The sequence below is a fragment of the Bactrocera dorsalis genome, chromosome 2 (assembly GCF_023373825.1).
Source record: "Bactrocera dorsalis isolate Fly_Bdor chromosome 2, ASM2337382v1, whole genome shotgun sequence".
Taxonomy (NCBI): domain Eukaryota; kingdom Metazoa; phylum Arthropoda; class Insecta; order Diptera; family Tephritidae; genus Bactrocera; species Bactrocera dorsalis.
Window position 1 is genome coordinate 29848008 of NC_064304.1, and position 17747 is coordinate 29865754.

The 17747-nt window shown below is 39.2% G+C and overlaps 1 protein-coding gene across 2 annotated transcripts; it reads right to left on the reverse strand.

Moving 5' to 3' along the window:
- Positions 1 to 1799: 1799 nt before the first annotated feature.
- On the reverse strand, positions 1800 to 16869 carry LOC105231905 (uncharacterized). 2 transcript variants are annotated; one of them, XM_011213418.4, is made up of 17 exons: positions 15209 to 16869; positions 14964 to 15142; positions 14745 to 14906; positions 14549 to 14688; positions 14308 to 14489; positions 13844 to 14247; positions 12777 to 13096; positions 12259 to 12703; positions 11467 to 11499; positions 11323 to 11403; positions 11159 to 11262; positions 11023 to 11093; positions 7425 to 10962; positions 5589 to 7337; positions 5083 to 5501; positions 4273 to 4510; positions 1800 to 3359 (listed from the first exon to the last, which is right to left on the reverse strand). In XM_011213418.4, the coding sequence occupies exons 1-17, from the start codon at positions 16031 to 16033 to the stop codon at positions 2920 to 2922; spliced, it is 9330 nt and encodes a 3109-aa protein (XP_011211720.2). In that variant the 5' UTR covers positions 16034 to 16869; the 3' UTR covers positions 1800 to 2919. The 2 variants fall into 2 exon arrangements, with proteins under 2 accessions (XP_011211720.2, XP_011211719.2); XM_011213417.4 differs by having other exon boundaries at positions 11159 to 11265.
- Between the last annotated feature and the right edge of the window lie 878 nt (positions 16870 to 17747).

The following is a 17747-nucleotide window of genomic DNA, read 5'->3' on the forward strand; positions in this document are numbered from 1 at the left end:
GTTTTTCGACGTGTAATAATTTCTCGGTAGTACTTAAATAGATTTGCATTATTATATGTAAGTATACGTAGGTTGACTATTATACTTGTACATATTTCGGGATTTGCTAGCCCAAGTGCTACAATCTGACAACTCACAACTTTTGTTTGCAGTAACTTAAAATACTCATCTCGGCCGAAAAATAGAATTAAATCGCGAATATTTCCTCGAGATTATTTTTTACAACTCTCGATGTAGATTAACTGAGCAATATGTAGTGTACACCGATGAACTTAGTTAAATTTTTGGTTTGGTTTTAGATTTCATGAAGGTCGTCCAAAATCTGTTGTTGTTCCAGAACGCTAATGATCAATCGGTCGAAAAATGCTCATGTCGATTGTGCGAGAGAAATGTTAAAAAATATGATGTCGGTGCTTCGAAACACGTCTATGACATCGTGATGATTCATTTTCGACACCTTCAAGATTCCAGAGCACCGATTTTTCCGAATAAAACAAAACATTTGATGAAAATAGATTTTATTTACTGCAACCAAAACTCCAGAAACACTAAGCTGAGCTGACACTGATTGTACAGATATGTATGTTTTATACACCTGAATTCCTCACTTTTTTGTGGTATGATTTAGAAAGTGTACCTCAGCAATTCTCAGATAATTGGCTAGTTCAAGGCTGTTCATTGCTGTTGCAAAAAAGCATTCTACTATAAAAGCAACCCTCAGAAGACATTTTTATACTGTGCCAAAGTAGTCCGTGCCGAACTTGACGAATTGAGGGTTTTGTTATAGCACTCGACTATCTGCTATTTATAATTATCCAGGTTCCCTAGCAACTTTCAGCCAGAATTTCAACGTAGTTAATCTGTAACACTATATTCGTGCAATTTGACTGAAGATGGCGAACAGTTTTTGTGGTATACCTGTGGTCCCTCGGCTTTCAGTTATTTTTTTGCAAATATTCAGCTGATACTAATATTGCAACATTTTTGCGTCGAATATGCTGCCTTGCTGTACTGCTGCAGGGATTGAGACTCGAATATCTGCATATTATTGTACGTTTTTCTTAAATAAACTTTCTTCTTATTCTTTACTGGCGTAGACACCGCTTACGCGATTATAGCCGAGTCAACAACAGCGCGCCAGTCGTTTCTTCTCTTCGCTACGTGGCGGACTTTACTTTTCAATTGCGTACTCAGTCCGAAGCAGCACCTGTTGGCAAGAGTAATCCTGCGTTGGATTTCCAGGCTGACATTGTTGGTGGTGTTTACGCTGGTTCCAAGATAGACGAAATTATCTACAAGTTCATAGTTATGACTGTCAACAGTGACGTGAGAGCCAAGTCGCGAGTGCGACGACTGTTTGTTTGATAACAGGAGATATTTCGTCTTGCCCTCGTTCACTGCCAGACCCATTTGCGTTGCTTCCTTGTTCAGTCTGGAGAAAGCAGAACTAGCGGCGCGGGTGTTGAGACCGATGATATCAATATCATCGGCATACGCCAGCAGCTGTACACTCTTATAAATTAAATAAACTACAATATTGAAAAAAAAGCGCACGATTATAGCTATAAACCCAATATATTTCAATTAGAAGATGTAACGGTGTAGAAACCATGTAATAAGAGAAAATGTATTTGCTTTTACTGTTTATAATTTAAAAATTATTTGAGAGGTTCTTTCTGGCGTTACAAAAACGATAACACCTCGTTAAATTGAAATAATTCCTTAAGAGAAAATTTTAATTTACTTTATATGAATATGATACCTTCACACATATGAATTTAATTGAAACAACCTTAAAGTGCATATTTAGTACATCACATTTATTATTTACATTGTTCATCGGGATTTTCTTTCGCGTTTGAACGTTTAAAAATTACTATTTTTTCTTTATTACAATTATCTTTTTTATTTGCTAATTCGCAACTTGAGTTGGCGTCAAAAGCTGAAAGAAAATAGAAAAATAAAATTCTTGCACATACATATGTAGATATTTTTTTAATACATACATATTATGTAAATATGTATATATGTAGGTCAATGTGAATATTTTGGTGCAGGCGTTCATCATCGAACGTGCAGCACTCTTTACTCACGAGCACAAGCATGTGCTCCCAAAATGTTCGTATATTCAAAACCATTTGATTTGTTAAATTCACCTATGTTGCACACACACATATGTATATGTATGCACATATACGTGCAACATAATCATGAATGCAGACAGTAGTTCAATTAAATTGTTTTGTATTTCCGTGTCTTTATGGTTACCCGGTGCATGTAGTGGTGGTAGAACCGGAACTAACTGTGACATAATGAATGTATGTTCCTTACTTAAATTCGAATGTGGATAAGCCACGGACACAAAGAAATGAAAGCAGTGTTTAATCTATGTAAGTTTCTTTTTTATGATGTATTTCAATGTATGTATGTATTTTACTCGCATTCTAGTTTTATTTTTATCATCATTATTGTATATATATGTGTATTTTGCAACTTTGTGTTTTCGCATTTTTAAATGTGACAAAACTTTCGTTTATTTTTACTTGTCTTCGAAAGATTTTTTATTATTTTTTTCGCTTTCTTTTTATTACTTGTGTGTATAAATTGGGAAAAACAGTTGCGCGCCATTCTATGAATGACCCACCGACCGACGAGCTGTCACTACACGACAATGTAAATTGGTGCAGAAAAATTTCTTTGACATCTTGACGTTTTACTTAAATTGACAATTTAAGACTTTTAACGGTTATAGTTAACATAAACAACATGTTGGCATGTGTATGTGTGTGTTTGTTTGTGTATATTTGTAAATATGTTTATATGTATTCATATGTTCGAGCTTGTATTGTAATATGTTCACTTGTGTGCAGTTTCGTTAGAATAGATATTGGGCGACAGCAAAAACGCTGCATTTTGCCTTTACCACCAACCATTAGCCGTCGTTGTGGTAGCAGAATTACTCGGTATACCGGCAGCACCCGCACTGCTACGGCTATTATTGTTCCCACCACCACTGCTGCCGACGCCGCTGTTGCCATTGCCATTCCCATTCATGTGGCCGCCGCATTGCTCATCTGCGGCTGCTGATATTTGTAAAGTACTGATATTTTGCACAAAACTGTCCATGGCCGCTTCGTCTAGGTATGGAGAAGCGCATTGCGCATGCGGGCTGTGCGAACTCTTCTTGATTAGCAATTCGTTTAGGTCGAGCATTGCATTTTGTTGCTGCTGCTGCTGTTGCTGACTCTCATACTCATAATTATAACGCTGATAGGATTCAACATCAGATTCCGTGCCAGCACTGCCCGCATCGAGCTCATTCAAATTAACGAGATTATTTGTTGCAAAAATGCCAGCATCTGGATAACAATGAGAATATTTCAATTATAAGGCGTGTATGTCTCAATTGCAGAGGAAGTTATTTCTTAGGTTAGTACTTTTTCAGATAGACCTAAACTATTCAATATTACTTTAAGCTTCTAACTAACATCAAAACGCCTTTTCCAAAAGCGGTTCCCTCTAAAAGGTCATGAAAGAACTGCTAGGTTAAGAATTGTTTAGCAATGGCTTATGACCTCGCCATCTCCGCAGCATCCAGTTTTATCGCGGTGAGTCCCCATACCATAAAGGAGCTGCTCCGCAAGGAAGAAGTAGTAGGCAGAGAGAGGTATTGGCAACAAATCCGAGGCATGCGCCATGCCAAGTTGCTAATGGGAGGACAATTTCTGACTACTTGTCGCATTTTACATTGACTACTGCAAGCTGAAAAAGCACTTATTCAAAACAGGCCTAGCTTCTTGCGTAAATTGTGGATTCTGCGACAGGGAGCCTGAAACATCAGAACACCTGCAGACTGAAGGCTCTTGGATTCATATTTTCAAATAGAGATCGCATTGCTTCGCTAGAACCTAGCAGTATATTGGACCCTATCAATATGCTGGAGCTGGGTGAGTCTTTGTGATTTAGGAGAGGACACCTAAGCTTTCTAACTACACGAATATAATATAACTTAAGTATGTATTAAGAAATTTATTTCGTTTTCTCTGAAAATTTGAAGTTAATACGATAAATACTTTTCGCCTTATTCGCTATTTAGCAAAGGGTTCTCGGGAGCTCTGCTTTAAAAGCATTGTTCTGAAAGCTATTATAGAGTAAAATAATTTTCTGGCAAAAAATTGTAATTTATTTAAGTTTGACTACACCTAACCCCTTAATGTACTTAAGTCCATAAATATTTTTATATTTAATTCATTCTTATTGTAGACTGCTTACCATTCCCGTAATCGGCTAAAGTATCATTGTAATTAGGCACAACTGTCGGATGATATTTCGCCTGTTGCTCGCTCAATGCATTCTGGGTGAGTGCTGCTGATGTTGGACAATGCTCGTATATATTCGTAGTCGTTGACGTTGGCCTGCTGCGGTAGACCGGCGTGATTTCCACACGATGTGCTACCGGTGATGTCGTACTTCGTGTAAAATTCGAGTCGTTTATGTTGTGAATGGAGACCTTTTTAAAGTAAATTTTATAAAGAATAGCAAAACTTTCATTTCATAGAAATTATCGAAAATTTGTTAAACTGTTTCATATTCGGTATTCAATTTCACATATAAAAAGTTATAATAACTGAATATTGTCTTTGTGTTTGAGCGTTGTAGTTACTTTTACTTTAAGGCGAGTTTCTAAACAGCTTCATGTCTATCTTGATTTTATACCGTTAAAAATATATTAGTTCAAGTCATCTAATCAAAAAAAGGAAGAAGTAAGAATAGTTAAAGTTTCCCTCAGCAGTATTCCTAAAGTCTCATATTTGTTATTACAAGGCAACAACAAAAGTACGATGTGATTTAGTTTTAATGCTTGCCAAAAGAGCATTCGTGAAAAGCAAGGAGAATAAATGGTAACAACAATTTTTCAGCAGGCATATTTTTTCATATTTTAATAGTTGAAACGATTGAGATTCGGGATTATTTAATAATTTAATACTAAAACGGGTATTGCGAAATTAATAAATTGTTAATAGAATCTTCATTTAATAATGGAATCAATATAGATAAAATAATTTTTAAAATCCAACTCACCTCATTGCTGAGATTTTGTCCTGGTATTAAATTTTTCAAGAACGAAGCGTCGTCGTAGCGTATTACACCTGTATTGGTTATGCCATCCAAATATGAATTATAACCGGTGATGGTGGGTGGCGGTGAATCCTCACCGCAATTATGGTGATGTAAATGGCAATCATTGGCGCTATCGAATAGCGAACCGGTATTGGCGGAATGCACAGCTGGTGTCGACATTTGACTGCTACTGGTCTGCGCTGTTGGTGGGAAAACATCAACAAACCCGTTATAGTAGCTGGACTGTTGATATTTCTCTTGCAACGAGGCTGCGGTTAAACAGCCACCTGCACCACCACCAACACCACCATTACCGGCATTACTAACACAACCATTTCCTGCACCACCTAAATAAGCTGCCGCCGCCGCCGCAGCTGCCACTGAAAATTGAAATGGAGTTGATTATAATTAAATTGTGGTTTGAATTATTTCTGGTTATCCACAATTTGCACAAAGCCTGAACTTACAGTTATCTGCTCCTGGCACTACAGTGTTTTGCAGCTCCTGTCCCACGAATGAGGGCCATGGTGTTGTGCCTTCCTTGCATTTCTGCTTTTGCTGTAATGCGTTCTTGACTTCACTACCAATGGCCGAGATGCATTTTTGTTGCGGTGATGGGCGCGCAATTATCGCGGCATCACCTGTCAAGCCGCCGCCGCAGCCACTACTACCAGTTAATGATGTGCTGCCACCATTTTCATCAATGCTTGTACAGCTAATACTGATGGTGTTGTGTGTGCTACCAATTGTACCGGGACCCACACTGCCAGTCGACGAAGACGACGAGGCCGGCGCATTGCCGCTGCTCGCATTCGAACTGGTATTCGAAAAATATGAGAAGGCCGAAGACGAAGAGGCGCTACTGCCGTCACCATTGTTGTTCGTTGAAATCATTTGGTTGGCAGAGTTTAGCTGTTGTTGTTGCTGCTGCTGCTGCAGCTGAGTGGCTCTAACAGCCTCGGCAGCGGCTTCTTGCGGCGTATAATAGCTTACATTACCGAATTGCCGATAACCGCCCAATGCTAGGCCATTCGTTACGGCCTGGTGTAACGCCGGATTGCGTATAGTGAACATGCCATTCTCATTTTTAATTATTGCAGCTGGTTGATCCATAGGTATTGGTGCGGCTAGCGGTAATCCGCCAAGCGGGCGGCCTGTTACGAGTCCTGGTTGTTGTTGTAGTATGGTTGCCGCTGCATTAGCAGCACCACCGTGGAACATCGGATTTCGTAAGGTTATCATCTTCGGCTGCCCGTTAACATTCTGCTCAGCAACGATGTCGCCAATATTACCACCAATTGGACCGTTAGTAGAAGCAGCGACATTTCCAGAACGTGCATTGCTCTCTTGTTTCGATTTATTACGTCGCTTCTTACTTTTTGATGGTTTCCCACCACCTGTTGCCGTTCCGTTGCCTGCATTAATTTTTTCCGAGGCTTTCTTGTTGTTATTATTACTAGCCGGATTTGCTTCAACCATTATAATGCCACTTTGTTCTAATGCAGCGGCTGCTGCTGCCACACCTGCATATGGTGTTGCCCCGAAATAGTTGCCAACCGGAGCAACAGGTGGTGCAATGATTGTTGCACCAGCCTTATGATGGAATGATTGTGGCTGCTGTGCCTGTTGCTGCTGCAAGGGTTTGGATAGTTTTCGTATGGATTCGGACTTCTGGCGCAACTGTTCGCTCTTAACCGGATCCACTTTAGTGAGTGTAATGCCGGGCGGTAACGACAAATTTTCCACCTGCACACCACGATTCAATTGATCCATAATGCTTAGTGCGGGAACCATACCTTGGTAGGTCGCATTGTTACCGCCATTACTTACACTCGCGTAACTGGGTTGCATCGGGGGTTGACCGTTTACTTTTACACTTAAATTGCCACCAATATGTAAGGCTTGGAGCTGTTGCGGCAAGCTATTGTATTGACGTTGCTGTTGTTGTATATGCTGTAAAGAGGGTTGCGGATCTGGTGGTATCACAACTTCATCCGGGTTGAAGTAGCCCATATTATTCGGTATGCCTGCACCGCAATCCTCGTAATTGTGGTGCAAATGTTGTTGTTTTTGGAATTTTTTATTGCGTTGAGCTTGTCGTTGTGCTCGCTTAGAGAGCGGTTTACCCTCAGCGCTGACACTAACACCGGAGACTTGATGGTTGGGGTCAGCAGAATGACGAGAGGAGTTTTGATTCGTTCCACCATTGCCACCACCTTGAGAGGAAAGATCAATTTTGTATTATAACATGTGTTATCGAATAATATAAACGTGTTTAGATTTTAATCATTTTAGGAACTCACCAGATCCACGACCGCCACGCTCATAACGTCCACCGCCTCGTTTTGGACGTGAATCATTTCCACCACCATCACCGCTGCAACCACCGTTACCACCACCACCTCTATTACCACGTCCCCCTCTGTTGCGGGGGGGATCCTGTGATTGCGTTTGTAACTGGCTTTGCATTGGTTTTTGTGATGGGTTTTCAGTCAACTTCTGCTGTCGTGACGATTGACGACCAGATTTCGATGGAAGTTCCCGATGCGTAGTAGCTCCCACAACAGAAGTTGTGCCGGTAGTTCTATTTCCTACTGTACCAGTTGGCTGACTGCTTTGCCCCGCTTGCACATTTTCCTTTCCTTTGGCTTTACCCTTAGAGCTTACCGTATCTCTGTCTCTGTATCGTTCTCGTTCCCTATCCTTATCGTTTTTACGCTGTGGTTGGGTTGCAGATCGTTGTTTTGGTTGTGACGATTGTTGTTGAGATGGTGGTGGTGGTGTGACAGTTTGTTGGTGTTGCTGTTGTTTTTTGACTCCCCCATCATCTTTTCGCTGTTCTTGTTTACCCTTCTTATTCTGTGATCTTAGACTTTGTTGATTAGAAGTACCTTCATCTTTTGTCTTCAACCCACTAGTTTTTGTTTTTGGCTTTGCAACATCTGGTGCGGCATTTGTTGTTGTCGATGCCATCGGAACTGATGTAGTAGTAGTCGTTGTTGCTTTTAGTGATACCTTAGACTTAGATACAGGCGGGTTTGATATTGTCTTTTGAGGGACAATGATAACTGGGCTCGTCTGTTGATCGTCTTCCGAGTCTGTTTCATCGTAGCTTGACGAATCTGAATACCAGTCGGAATCAGAATCCTGCGTATGCAGTGTTGCAAAGGGATTGTTGCCGAACTGACCATTGTCTATAAGTCGCTCTCGTTCCGTATGCTCTTTCTTACGCTTCTTTCGCTTTCTCATTTCAATTTCTTCTTCAACAGTTTCTGAAGGCTCTGGAGATGCCGATTTTGCCTTCTCTTTGTTTTCAGATTCGAGCGCTTTTTTATTGCTACCATTGCCCTTATTGGTTTGTTGTTGTCCTTTAACTATGTCCTTTTGTTTTTGTGACGGCATCGTTTTTTGGGTTTGAATCAAAGTTTTGTGTTGCTGAGAAGCTGATTTGTTCATTATTTTCATGTTCTTGGCTCTATCAGCTGTCCCTAATGTCGGCTTCTGACTGCTCACGGAATTTTCTCTCGTGTTCATTTGGCTGTTGACTGGTGTGGCAGATAAGGATGTGCCGGCAGAGCAAGAAGTAGTTGTGGATGCTGAACGTCGTTGTGATGCTGATATTAGTGGTTTATTGCCTTTCTTGGGCACTCCCTCAACAGCCTCCGCTGTTGACACAGAAGTGGTTGACGCCGAAGGCGTAACCGCATTCTTACCAGGATTATTCTTTGATTTCGAATTAGCAGTTGTTGTTTCATTCCGCCGTTGTGTTGGTTCATCGGTTTTCGATTTGGCCTTTTTGTTTACTTTTTGTTGGTTCGCCTTCTCTGCACGCGCACATTCTTGCTCTTGTCGCAGTTGCTCTTCTTTAGCCGCCGCCAAAGCTGCTGCCTGTTCGGCAGCCAATTTGGCTGCACGACGCCTCTCCTTTTTCAGTTGCGTTTTTGATAAAGGTGGCGGTGGTATTGTTAATGATAAATGTTCCGCCGGTATTTCGCTGGAAGCAATGGGCGGCGGTGGCGATGGAGCCTGCATTGGCAGTGGCAAAGGTATTTGTTGTAATGGCAATTGTGTCATTGGTGGTGTCGATGTTGGCACCAGTTGGCCATTCACGAATGAGTAGAGCAACTTATCTTTGTCCGCAGGATTGACTTTGGCGCTGACAGTAACTCGGGGTTCCGTGACATTCGATAACTGCTGTACAGGCAGTTGCGTCATTGGCGGCGCCGTAGTGGGTACCAGTTGACCATTCACAAACGTATAGAGTAACTTGTCCTTATCCGGAGAGCTACCCTTGGCGGTGACCGTGACACGTGGCTCTGGCACGTTTGGCAAGTTAACGCGACGTATTGTGACGATGCGTTTGGAGGGGTCGGTATTCGAGTTGCAGGCAGCGTTGGCTGCCATGGCAGCGACAACATCTGGGGAGAGTGTCTGATGGGGGGGCGGTGCATAGCACATTGGTGTCGGCATGGGTGCGCGAATCATGCCGTAACCCGCAGTGGCAGCTCCTGCGCCCAATGTAGCGCTTTGAGAAGACTGGAAGTCAATTTGATAAGGAGAAAATGATGCGCTGGGCACATTGGCATGTGCATAAGCAGATGGCAGTGCATAACTGCTGCTGCCAGGCACAATACCGGTAGCGGCATTCAGGTTATTAATACCATCAATGGCGTTGGCGATTGTGGATGGCACGCTTGAGCTTACATTGGCATCAGGGCTCACACTTGCACCGACTCCGCTGGCGTTTTCTTCAATTGCCTTCAACTTTTCCACTTGTTGCTCCTTTGTAGGCAAATAGGAAAATTTAAATTCAGCATTTGTTTGCTTTACCGTCGCAATCAACTCCAATATCACAGTTTCCACTCTTGCTTTAGCGCGCTGCAGCTTTTTAATGTTTGTTTCGAGTTCACCGATTTGCTTTTTGTCTCGTTTCTTACTGCCCTTTAACAGTTTAAGTTTGTGTTTGTCAGTGAATTCCTTGAAGTAAATATCTTGAAACTGTCCGCGCAGATCCTGCAGTTCCATAATGCGTTTCTCCTCTTCTTTGCGTTGCTTTTGTTTTGCCTTTTTAGCAGCTTTCTTCGGATTGGTAGTTTGCGGTTGTGGCTTTTTCCCATTACTACTACAAGCTCCCGTTCCACCTTCGATGTAGCTCAACGTTTCATTTATCCACTTGCGCACCTTCGATTGATCTCGTGAGTAATTATCTAGGAACTCTTTCGAATAGCTGTTCAGGTAAACACTCAGCACACTCAAATCACGTGAACCACTACCACCACCGCCTTTCTCACTGCCACCTGAAGCACTTTTGCCATTAGCCATCTTGCTGGCAGTGACTTCCCGATTAGCTGCTTCCCAGGCGGCAGCATTTGCACTCTTTGCCATTGGAATGTTGGACGAGCCGATTACTGCAGCGGGTGGGGTTTTTTTGCCCACAGCATTGGGTGTTTCCGTTGTTGGCTGCGCATTTTGCCCACTAGAAGCAGTTTGATTCATATGCAGATGACTAATACGTTTACACAATGTACTTAGACAAACCAAGCTGTCATCATCATCCTCCAACTTGTTGCCGGTGAAATTATGTGTTTTAGAATTGGCGGCGGTAGCTGCTGCTGCTGCTTTAGCTACCGCCTTTAATGAAGGTGGCTGCTTGGTGCTCGTGCTTGCTATTGGCGTTGTCGTTTGTGCTGGCAGGAGTGGTGGTTGCGGCGGCTGCTGTGGATCATTGGCTGCCGCCGCTGCGGCTGCCGCAGCTTTCATGTTTTTACGCGCATTTATCAGTTGCGATAGTTTTTTACGCAATCTATCGCGAGTCTCGTTCATGCGAGCATGATTGCACTCCTGCAGACAGTAATCGGTTATTATTTGTATTTTTTATTAAGAAGAAACCAAAAAAAATACCTTTTTGATGCGCTTCTTGCTGGAATGATTTTCTTTGCAGTGATCACCCAAATCCGAATGATCGAAACAGCCTAAAAAATAAAATAAAATAAAAATTAAATTATTAATTAGAATTTTTCAGGGTTATGTTGCATACATTTCTTCATTTTCTCCTTGCAATTCTTTTTTGGATGATCCTCGACAACAGTCGTTGCTTCGATATTGGTAATGGGCGGTGGGATTTGATCACTTAAAGCCGGGCTGCTGCAATTATTGATAAAATTTAAAAGTGTTCTGAAAATGTATAGAAATAATACATACTTTTGCGCATCGTCGAAATTAAGAAGTTCATCCAATTTCTTTTGAATCTCTTCAGTGTGTACATCAACAGTAAAAGCAAAACTGAGATTTGAAAATAGAGAAAGTGATTACTAAAAAAACAAAAAGTTGTCTCTATATACTTACTCTGATTCGACCTGACTTTTAAAAGGCGATAAACTATAGGTGAATAAAAGATAGTACAAATATTATTAACAAATTACAATAAAGTGAAATGAAAAACAAAATTCTTTTGATATAAAAGCACATAAACCTTGCAGAGATCGGCAAATATTATTATAAAGATTATTTTATATAAAAATAACAAATTAAATTTTAATAAAAAAAAGTATACTTCGGCTGCACCGACACTATAACACCTTTTATAGGTGCATTTGTAATGCTTAAAAGTCTATACCCCTTTATCTTCGATCTTTAACTTGATTTTGAGAGGTCAGTTTTTATGGCAGTTATATGCTAGAGTGATGCGATCTGAACTTTTTGCTGGCAAGTTTTTCCACCAGATATTTGCTATAGTTGTCCGTTCTCGGCGTGCCCGAAAAGTCAACAGCTTCTTGTTGAGAAAAGAACGTGTTCAAAATATCACATCGATATCTCAAAAACTGAGTGACTAGTTCGTGTACATTGAGACGTACATGAATATATCGATTCAGCTCGTTATGCTGATCATTTATTTATATATTTCGTACGGTGATCTTCTGGATGTTAAAAATTTCGTGACAAACTTAATACTCCAGGTTCAGAGTATATATTATGGAATGTTTCAGGAATTCAAAATCGTTCGTTCTGACAACGATCGATAATTTCTATCGAGTACAAATTTTAAGGGTATTGATAGGAGTATCTTATTTGAATTCATGAGTAATAATCGAAATTTAAAATTTATGAAATAAATATTGACTAATCTATAAAGCTTACCTTTTTATTTTATCTAGAAACTTAACGAACTTTGTGTCGTCCTTATTGCCTATTATTTTATCTGTGCACAGCTTAATGTCACTATTTTCCAACTCAAAGTAGCTTAAGTTCAATGGGCACTTAAGATCAAACTCCATGAAATATCTAGCATAAAGAGAAATTATAAATGTCCAATATATCTTCACTACTAGATCGTGAACATCCGCTAAATCGAATCCAATGTTGAAAGCAATCATTTTTCGATTATAGAACATAATGTTTGGCAGTATAGCACGAAGTTCTTCGATACTCATCGACAGTTGCTGATAGTATTGCACCAAGTTTAGAGACAGAGTATGTGTCACTTCGTTGTTGAGTATTTTACGCGCTAACAGGCAAGACGGACTTGTGCAATCTTTGCAAAAATATTTTTCGTCAATAGATGCGTATCTATAACGTTTTCGATCTGCATAAATTAACAAATATTCAAACAATAAAGAACATTTGAAAGTATTATTATAAGAGAAATTAGAGCATACTATTTAAATGCTGAAAAACAGCCCAGGCTATATGATATTGTCCCATCTCGATTGTGTCGTCAATTTTCCCTTCAACGGCCGGCAATGTCTTGCAAACTTCATCGTCCAGCTCATCTTGTGTGGAACCTTTACGTTTGCTATTACTTTTCACAAATGATAGAAAATCATCACTTGTGCAAACATTTAAAATTTTCGACTCGTACAGATTAACTTCCTTTTCTATTAGCGATTGCGCCATACATTTGTAGCAGGTGTTATCCGAGCTGCGTCGGGGTGGCAATGGTCCTCCAGCTATAGAGCATGTAATACACTTGCAATTTCTAAATAAAAATTAAATATTATAAATCATTATTATTAAAAAACAAAAAAAAAGAAGAAAAACATTCACTTCGGCTGCACCGATACTAATACCCTTCACATATGCCTTCTTTAAAGCTTAAAAGGGTAAACAAGTTTTTTATGATTGTGTCGAACAATTTCAAAACCTAATAAAATATGAATGTCTCAAAAGCGTTAATCAGACAAAATTTGGGTTAAAACCATCCTACGAAGATAATCATCGCAGTATATAATATGTTTTAAGTTATTGGGTATTGTTAATATTTGATATTTTGTCAAGAGATTTATTACGATCGAAGTCACGGGAAAAGCTAGTTTATTTACATATATATTTAAATATACAAGTTCAAATATAAAAAAAATCCATACATAAATTTGATTTTGTTCGGTCAGTTTGTATGACAAATATTTGCTATAGTGATCTGACATCGGCGATTCCGACAAATGTGTAAATTTTTGGCGAGAAAAGACGTGTACAAAACTTAAGATCGATATCTCAAAACTGAAGGACTGGACGGACATGTCTAAATCGTCATGCTGATCAATTATAAATATGCTTTATAGGATCTCCCACATTGCTTTCTGGGTGTTACAAATTTCGTGGCAAACTTAATACATCCTGGTCAGGGTATATAAAAATATTGTAATAAAAACACCGAATTATTTACTACAATTTACTACCGAGGTGCATATAAATAGTATTTCTGAAAATAAGCCCATTAGCTCACTCTGTATGATATTCCAACAGCACATTGCATTTCTTGCACTTGTCTTCGCACACCAAAGTATTTGGTGGTTTGAAAAACCCATCCGGCCACTTCATCTTCGTATATGCCATTATATTTTGCCAGGCTAGCTGCCTATTTTCCAGACATTGAAAGTCGTAGAAATCATTGTCGTCATCGAATTCTTGCAATGAGAAGGCTATCGCATCCTGTACCACAGTATCGAATATGCGATGAACATTTAGTAGACATTTTCGACGTTTGCGTTCCGCTTCCGACAAATTGAATTTGTTCAGTTCATTCCAAACGTCTGCCCAACGTTTTTCAACACATGTCATTTTATCGTCAAACTGAATGTATTTTTTGATAAGTGAGGCATGTCGTGAGGTTAGTTCATCCTCTTTTAACTAATTAAAATATTAATATTAAATAAGAATGTTGTGAATTTAAATTAACATTACACTTACAGTAATAATACAAGCCAACATGGTATCAGTGAGATTAGAGTAGACATGTAGCTGATATAGACGTTGACACAGTAATGTCCATGTTAAGTTGAATTTGCGTAGAAAATCGTTTTCGAATGCAAACAAATAGCTGGAAATTTGTTCCGATATGCGACACAAGTCGTCATAACCATCCAAAATATCTGTAAATGTAAATGTAAATAAACTCATATATAATAATTCACTCTGTTTGTACACATACATGTTAACATTTCCTCAGCAGGTATTTTATTGCTGTCGGGTTCAACAATTTCGATAAAACCTTCTGCATATGCCTTAACGATGCATTCCACGTGAAAGGCTAATATTTGCAGCAAAAGCAGAGGGTTGTTTACCATTAGTCTGGAATAAAAAATTTAAGTTAAATAAAAAGACTAATATACATTTTTAACACTCACATGGAACTAAAAAGCACGAAAATCATATTATCTGATAAGGAATCATCATATATGAAATCCATATGCTCAGCCTTTTTATTATAGACAAAACCACACGCTATCCAGTATATTTCCTTATTAGCGTCCAAAAGTTTTTCAAACTTATTGTAAGCGGTTCGATTTCTGTAATATTTACTAATTAAGTCATAAATTTTTTATATTTGAAATATGATTACTTACTTTAGCATCGGCCCGTACGCCTTTATTAGCACATCCAGTAACATTACCACCATGTGCGCCGTTTTAAATTGCTCTACCATTATATGTATGACAATTTCACGATATTTCAAGCAATTTTTACACGAACAAAATGTAAAGAACTCGTCATTACTGTGCTTTACATGTATGTTGGATGCATCCTTCATATAAGCAAAAAGAATAATTCATTAGTATAAACAAAGTTAATTTTTTTTAAGTTACTTTACCATGAATGGACTAAGTGTGCGATGCTTCTTGCTAACTGCTAACTCGGCTATAAGGCTTTTCTTAATGTCCACCTCAATTATATTGTCTTCCCGCTGACTCAATTGCGTAAGCGAAACTACATTTTTAATGATTAATTGCACTAACAGATGGGGTGCATGTGGATCAAATGGTGGCAGAGAGAGTATCTTTGATAAAGCCGCAGTTGGATTCTTATCGTCCACCACCGACACACCAGGATCCGAAAACGGCAGTTTTGATAATAGCATTGAACGATCAGTTTCCATGGTATCCACATTTGGTTTTGGCGATAGCAGAAGTATTTCAGGCACATCGTCGTCTTCGTCACTGGAACTAGTACTGCTGCTATCACTATCTTGCCGCGCTTTTAATAGCACGCCACTCAATCGCGTCTCCTCTGTAGCAGAATCTTGTTGTTCTACATCAGAGCTTTGTGGTTCGGTTTCATTATCTTCTGTCTTCTCATTGCTACGACTTTTAAGTTTGAAATTAAGTTTAGCTTCAGCTAATAGTGCAGATTTCATGCTTTGCCAATCAAGAAGATGAGCTTCTAATGCGGCTGCTAGCTTAAAATGTACGGTAGCGAAATCGTCGCCGTCAGAGGTTGAAGGCGATGATCTATTAGATGGTACCAACGTGCTCTTGCTGGTACATGGAGTTTCCGTTTCCATCTCGTCAGTAACTTCCGTCTTACTTGAAGTAAAAACAGCATCTGCTATTGGGGCAGTGCTAGAGCTGCAGGTGGAAGAGTTTACTTTTATGCGTCGTACGCGCACTCGTAGATCTTTTGCCTTTCTTGATTCCATTAGTTGTACTCAAAGTTATGTGCTTATTAATGCAGTTGCAATTCAACTGCACCAGCACAATTTAGTTTCAATTGACTTGATGACGCTGCAGTACCTGCGACATCTACAATAATGGCGATCTTTCGCGCTCGCACTTGCAAGCACCACGATGTGACGTAGAAAACGGACGAGGTCGCATTTAAAGACTGCTCTTAACAACTTTATGCTATAAACTCAATTACTCTTCTTATTGGATGCATATATTTTAGACATAGAATTTGTCTAATTTATCACAAAACTATGTATATATTTTCGATTTAAGGCAATACTGAGTGTAGTTGCACGCGCCAGTTATTCGTTAACTTGTTCGGTTGGTATTCGCTACTTTATTTCCGTATTTCCCACCATCCGTGTTTTTCACAATGTTTGGCTCTATTTTGTCCACCTTTTCTGTTATTTTCTAATTACTTCATTCGCTAAGTGCATTTTTCATTTTGTCCGTTTGCAAAAACGTTCGCTGCAAACTTGTGTCCAGCAGCAGAGCCCAACAAAGCGCATAAAAACAGCGCAACGCGGTGCGGGCAGACGAAGCCCAGAATTTCCGCGACACTTTCACTCGGTTGCCGCAGCTACAATTCTTAGTTGCTTCGAGCGAGTTTACTTCCTTGTTATTTTTTGCTATATCCAAGCACTTTTCACTCCTTTATATAACTAAACTAAAGCAAAATAGTATAAATTTTATATTTTTAATTATTTTATGCACTTGTATAATGTCCTTTTGTTTAATTTTCTCTTTTTCCACGGATGTATGAAATTTCCTCGTTCTGCGCTTCGTTCTCTATTCGTCGTTTAATATCGTTCGTGAGAGTTGCAGCGAACTTTATTTTCTGCAGAGTTGCACGATTTGGTAAAGATAATAAATTATAAATAAATTAAATTATTCAAAATTTAATTTACAAGCTTAAAACATCGAAGTGAATATTAAAAAAAAGCACAAAAAAATATATAGTCAGTAATTGCAAGCAGTATTGAATGTGAGAATTTAGAGAAAGAATTTTGGGTTTTCTAAGGAAATCTTGGTAACACTGTAACAACGATAACGCTTCAGTGAATTTTCGTAAATTTTTAAATTTTCCGTTAAAACTTTAAAGTTATAATCTTAATGATTTCGTCCGTCGTGAAATGGGAAATTTGTTCTTCTTCATATAAAAACTAGAACCTAATATAACTTAATTGGAAATTTGATTTAGTAATGGATGACGAGGTATTTTAAAGTTGCCTATTGGAGAGAATAAGCACTTTTTTATCAACTTCTGTTCCTTAAAAAAACGGTACTTGAGTTTAATATAACATGTGTTGACCCAGTAAACTTCCGTACAAAGGGACATCAATGTTTCGACGCTGATTCCTTCAAATTGTGCTTAAACAGCTTCAGCTTTTACTGAGAAGCTGCCTCTCGGTTGTGACTTTTGTCTGGTGTGAGCAAACGCGGCACCTATCGCACCAACAACGTTTTCATGCCCAATATTTCATGCAGGATATTACCCTGGCGGTATATCGAGATGCCTATAGTCTTAGTTTTAGCTTTAACTTTGTGTTATTACAAAATTATCCCAGAGAGAGAGAGAGAGCTCGGGATGCAAATTGGACTGTCTCTCTTTCGTATTAACTTTACAAATCTTTCTCATTTTACCTCAATATCACTGATTTACATACATATGTACTTACATACAGA